This window comes from Anas platyrhynchos, chromosome 13, assembly GCF_047663525.1.
Source record: "Anas platyrhynchos isolate ZD024472 breed Pekin duck chromosome 13, IASCAAS_PekinDuck_T2T, whole genome shotgun sequence".
NCBI lineage: Eukaryota > Metazoa > Chordata > Aves > Anseriformes > Anatidae > Anas > Anas platyrhynchos.
In genome coordinates this window covers 17,696,801-17,703,197 of record NC_092599.1, presented here as the reverse complement: position 1 = coordinate 17,703,197, position 6,397 = coordinate 17,696,801, and the positions used below count along the sequence as shown (strand labels likewise).

The 6,397-nt window shown below is 32.5% G+C and overlaps 1 protein-coding gene across 2 annotated transcripts in view; it reads right to left on the bottom strand.

Annotated features, from left to right (window-relative positions):
• SYN2 (synapsin II) overlaps positions 1-6,397 on the bottom strand; it is a 180,668-nt gene that overhangs the window by 86,901 nt on the left and 87,370 nt on the right. For both annotated transcript variants that reach the window (XM_038186160.2, XM_038186159.2), the window contains exon 5: positions 3,251-3,340. In XM_038186160.2, coding sequence (XP_038042088.1) covers positions 3,251-3,340 — 90 coding nt within the window. The remainder of the gene's footprint in view (positions 1-3,250; positions 3,341-6,397) is intronic.

Genomic DNA, 6,397 nt, shown 5'->3' with positions numbered 1-6,397 from the left:
TCCCCATAACAGATGGTAAAAAGATGTTTTTTGTCTTGTTTTTCTTAACAATAAATATGGCAAGAAAAGCGTTAAAAAAATAAACCCTCAGAATGACTTTTTATTTTCCCTGAGATTCAGCACTGCTAAGGATTATGAAATAGATTGCAGCTTTCTGATTATGTTTTTTTTTTTTTCCTATCAAGATTTTTTACTGCAGTAGCACCAATACATTACTAACAGCAGGTTACTTTTACATTTTATTTCTAGTTCCTGAAACTGTATGTGAGGTCAGAGAAGAAATACGGCCTGGTACAACCCTTGATTTTAATATGAAAATAGTGACTTATGATAAGAGTAGAGAAAAGGATTGGAGAATGGAGAGTGTACAGGTGAATGGAAAAAAAATAAAATGCTTTAATATTGCTGTTTTTTTCCTTACATGTTCCAGTTAAATTTTAATTAAAATTGCCCAACAATTTTATTGAAAAAAATATATATTTTCTTTCATGAAAGAACATAGGAGGTGGGAATGTAGTGAAATAAAGGGAAATTACTGAGGGAAAAGCTGTAATATGACTCAACCAGCAATGAGTTCAAAGGCCTTACATCATTTTATATAGTTTGAATCACTCTGAGATGAATGTTTCTGTTTCAAAAAGTGTTTCATTAAAGCAGCTACAGTTTTACACAAAAGAATGGCATCTTTGTTTATTTACCTTTTATTGCCTTCTAAAGACTCAGTACAAATGATCACCAGAGTATGAAAGAAGCAAAAGAAGTAGAAGAACCACTGGCATGCTTGGTGAAAACTCAGTTCACAGAGATTTGCAGTTTTTCCCTGCTTTCTCCCCTGCCCCCAAGTGGTTTGCACTGGATGAAAGGGAGAGTTACATAGGTTACAATTTGGGGGAAAATACATAATGTATGAGCACAAGAGGAACTTCAAAAAATTAAAAGGTAAAAAACAAATTCTGTAAGAGTAAATGCAAAAGAGGCTAGTCAATGGTGTTTAAAAAAAAAAAAAAAAAAAAAAACTTAAAGTAGTATATTATTTCAATTCATCAACTAATAAAACTGATATTGAAATAATCTTACCACCCATTCTGGAAAGTCAATTAAAATGCTATCTCATACCAAGCTGCCTGATTATTTTTCAAGTCATAAAGTTCCCTGAGAATTTCATCAGAAGGAAAAATCATATGAATGAGCTTCAACACAATCAGATGGTACAGCACCTTTGAACAATGTATGGCAATGCAATACTGACATAGGGATTAGTTTCTCTAGACGTAACATTCATTGAGTAGAAATATGCAAAAATATATATATCTTTATCTCAGACATGGAGAATACTAGCATTCAAAAGTTCAAGCAAAAGACAAATCAGTTCAGACATTAATAAGCAATGTAGAACAACAAAATATCTTAAGGGAAGAGGGGGAAAAAACACTCAAATATTTCTTATATTATGTTAACAAGCAAAATGTGCCATATAAACTCATACAGACATTTGCTTGTTTGTGTTCTATTACTGAATTTCTATTCAACGAGTTGTTCAAGACAGCAGTTTGCAATTTAACAGGTAGATCTTGACAGAACTTTTCTCTAGAAATGATCATACTACATAAAAATTTCAATCTCAAACATAAATTCTTGGCCCAAATTATAGGAAATTTTCCTTGTTCTATGTATTACAATTTAGAAATGCATTAAAAAGCCCGCTTTTTCAATAAAATAATGACTAGTAGCTGATAAAATAATGAAAAACAATACATTTTGTGAAGAAAAATATGAAACAGCTTTAATCTTGGCCATTCTCAGGAAAACAGATATAAAACTCACTATTATTTAGAAAAAATGTATTGAAAAACAAAAGTTGTAATTCTGCTCCACCTGTTCCAAAGAATCCGCAAGGCATAAAATTCTTCTTTTGCATTAGAAAAATATAAATTTTATAAAGTTGTATATTTTCCTGACAAATCCATTAACAAAAACATCTTCCCAAAGTATTGGTTATCCAATACTTAGCTCTGCTGCTCCAGATAAATAACCGTTCTCCTTTGGCTCTCCAAAATGTCTATGTAGCAAACGTTCTAAATATGTACCTGTGGTGATAGCTCTTTTCCTAAGTGTCATATGTGACAAAAGGAGAGTAAATTCTGTGAGTTTATAGTCTAAAGGGAACAAGGAAGAGAACTTGGAAAGCCTTAGATGCACCTACAACAATGAAGTGTTAGTCTCAAGACAGACACACAGCAATTACACCTTGGGGACCTTAAATAAATAATGTATTTTATCATGATGTTGCAATGGTAACTGATGCACTTTAATCACAGCTGTGTGATAGATGTTGAATGGCAAGATCAGGATTATCCACTAAAAACAATTGATGTCTTTATACTTGTTTATTTAATCAGCAAATAACCTCCTTCTAGTTTCTCAGTGCTGAAAATATTTCCATTTGAAAAAAATATACACTCAGGAAAGAATTTCTGTTTAGAAAGCATAAGAAAGAAAAAAATGTGTGCAGTGTAAGAAATGATGTTTTCTTTGGTTCATGTAGATCCTGCATATGCAGGCACAGAAATAATCACAGTTGTATGTTCATCTATAAGTAGAAAACTATGTTATTTACACGCTCAGAAACAGTTCTGGGAAAACAATGACAGTGATGCACCCTATTCCTATGTGTCTTCAGAAACTATTGAGGATAAAGGTGTTCACTTAGACCTAAAATCTCTAGAATAATTTTGTTCTAAGAAAAAATAAAGTAAGTGAAGATTATGAGTGCCACTTTCATGACTACATTTATATGTATAAAAGACTGGGAATCAAATTATGTCAGCTCAGGTATATGAAGAAGATACAAATCATAAACACCCTGATTTTAAATGAAGTTCCACAGTTACAGGTACATCATCAACACAGATAATAGACACTTGAAACATAACATAAAGAATTGGTTTGAAACAAACCATAAAAGTTCCCCTTGCACGTTAACAGTTGTTGTGTGTCTTTATAACCATTTAATCTTTTTAATATTTCTCTGAAGCTGATTAGCTGAAAATGACTACCTTTAAATAGGAAAATCTTCCAGTTAACCACCAAAATGTTTTCAAGTGGTCACCAAGTCTCACCCCTCTAAAAGCTTCCAAAATTTATTATTTTTTTTTTAATGCACAGTAAAGGGGAGAAATAGGTCATGTGTGTTTACAGTTCCTATTTTACAGAGACATTAAGTTAATTTAGTATTGGTATTTGCACGTACCATTTCCTTATGATTTGGATAGAACGTTTGCTCAATTAAAGGGAACTTCTCTGGACCTAGAGATTTGTAGACGGACACCAGCTGGGCAAACTGTAAAACAAGGGAAAACAAAACAAAATCTTAGGAGAGAAATCACATTCTACTGAAATGTTCTCATGCTGTTGTGTGGCTTCCTTTCCGTGTTCAATAATTAGCATAAAATACACTTAAACATTGTACACTTCTCTCTCCCTCTCTCTCTCATACACATCTTTTTAATTCACCCAAGCTACGACATATAAAAAAACAAACAGCAATACTTCTAAGAGTCAATCCTCACACTGACAGAAAATTTAAAAAAATGGAATACTGATTTTCAGATATATCATATTTTCCATATTTTAAGCTGATTTTGTGATAAAACCATTATAACACTGCATTTTCTACCATTTTCAATCTTAAGATCAGATATATTCCACATTAATTTAGCCTCTGGCATCTTACTGACATTGAAATGCTATTTTGCAAAATTGGGAAACAGACAAGATGAAGAGAAAACAAGACTTGATTTCTGAGGCTCCAGCCATGTGCCATAGCCACATGACCATCCTATCACTGCCTCCAGTCAACAATGTTGATAATTTAAACAGTTAGGTTATTGGCAATTTTACTAATATTTTATTAACATTTCATCTTTCTGGGCTTTTTCCCCAACACATATCCTCGCTATCTATAATGTAGACAGTAGTAAAAACACAGAAAGCAAAGCAACATCTAAACACAAAGAGACAATCTTTTTCAAAATAGGAATGTATTCAAGGGCTGTCCTCTTTAGTGAACTGATCAACTCTTCTGTTATAGCAGTTTAAAAACCAAGTCACACTTGAAAACACAGCTTAGCAAATGATTTTTCTAGGGAGCAAGACTACTGGCAGTCAGAAGACCACTATTGTTTCAAGACTCCAAAGCTCTGGCTTGTACATGCCCATGATGTGTTTAATTGTCATTATGCCAACATGAGACATAAACAAATTAGCACAACAGTTTGAACAGTGGGATTTGCTGGTTACAAACAGGAAAAAAGCAAAGAACAATACAACTCTGTCCATGATACGGTTTAATCCAATACCTACTCTGTTAATGTAATTGAGGGTACAGGGCTAGCAAGAAGCATTTAAACTGAAGAAAAAATATAAATAAATGATGAAAGCTTTGCATTGCATATCCAGCTGGCATAGAGATTTTGTTTAATTTAGTGGTGTTTACTTAGGTTTGGTAAAACACATATTTAAATTTTGAAGGCCAGTGGAAAATACCTTAATGATGAGTAGTTTTCACCAGAAACATAAGAACTTCTAGCTGGACCATGTACCGTACAAAACAGACCTCAAGGAAAGGAAATATTATCACAGCTACCAAAATAAGGTGGTTTGTGAACAGAATTCCTGACAACTTACTCCTGTTCTTATCCAAGATCCAAATTTAAAATTTCAAAAGGAAATACTGCCTATGAAATATGTGATTTTTACCAAACTATTTTGTTAAAATAGATCTATTCAGTAATAAATCTATCTTTAAAATACTTTAAAAAATTCATGGGATCTCCTGTGGTTCTTTCCTGATCTTTTTCCATTTTCACTGAAAGCAAACAAAAGAGTGAGACAGTGACACTCTGTGGGGATTATGACATTTGCTGAAGAGGTAAGAAAACTCTATTTCAGATCAATACTGCTGAACATCTATTTACTTAAAATAGTACCAACCACCTGTAACATATTGCCTGAAGTACCCTATAATCCAGTAATTAAGCTATGAAATAGCACATTGGAAAAGTAGGTTTAAATTTCCTGAGGTAAAGGAGAGAACCAAAAAAATCATTAGTTATACAGACAGAAGCAAAAGACCACTTCTGAAAATTCTGCTCTGTATGGACAGTTTAGGAGCTACACAGGCCTTACAAATATGTGGAAATGGAATACCACCCTCCGTCTTTTCTGCTTTTCTATCCAGACTAGGTTTTAAATGTCTGCTGAAAACTACGCTAACAAGTCTGATATGACTTTTTAAAGACCTTCTCCAAGAAGAAGAAAAGAAAAAGTATAGAATACATTAAGTTAACCAAATTAATGTTCTGCCTTTATTGTGTTTTGAAGATCATTTTACTGCACTAACTAATCTATCTTTAAGTTATGCCTTTAAATCACAGTAAGATTCATCAAATCCTTACCTGAGCAAGAACTTTTCAGATGATAAGCTACTGAATTATTATCTAATCCTATGCTGAATGTTTTCAGATACAGGATGCTTATGAAATAGAAAACACTGGCAGAGCTACACAATATCTAAGTAAAGTATTTCATATGTATGCCAAGAACCCTGTTTGTTGTTGATGTTGTTGTTGTTGTTTTTACCAATTATGTAACAATACAATTTCATAGTGCCTAATGTTTCAGCAGGAGACTTTTCAACATCTATGGGAAAAATAAAAAGAAATATTTTTTTCATTTTCAAATTTAATAACTTTGTTATTTTCATCTCTAGGAGGGTGATTCTCAGGTACATATAGTTATGCTTTTCAGATTTTTTTTTTAAAGGATAATACTTGGATTTTGTAGCATTCCTTGTAATTTCAACTCTCCTTATTTTAAAAGTTTTCATATTGGCCTACATATTGTGCCTCCAAAAAAGGATAGGATAGGAACAGCTGCACTTTTTCTCTTCTCCAATTAAGCATGGTATAGATAAGAAGAAATAATTAGTCAAAAACATGGTTAGTGACTTAGTGACGTTTTAACAAAGTGAAACGCTTAGTCTTTTTGATGTCATATAAAAGCTTTATGGGGTTTCATTACACTAAGAATGGAACACTATACATTTGACTGCATATATTGTACTGTACCAAATCAGTGAACACTTATAAAAACCCACTCTGTTAACTTCCTAAAGATTGAGTAATTACTTCAATTATCACTTTAGATGAGTTTAAAATGTACCTAATTGCAAGCAGGTCATCCCTGAAATGCTCATATTTTTTCCTGAACAAACTGGCGAAATTCTTCCCTTAAAAATAATTAGATATATTTACAAGTTATTCCAGATGGTGCTTTTTGTTTAAAAGTAACAAAATTAAAAGTATTCCAGAAATTTTCTAGTCTCTCTTGCCAGATT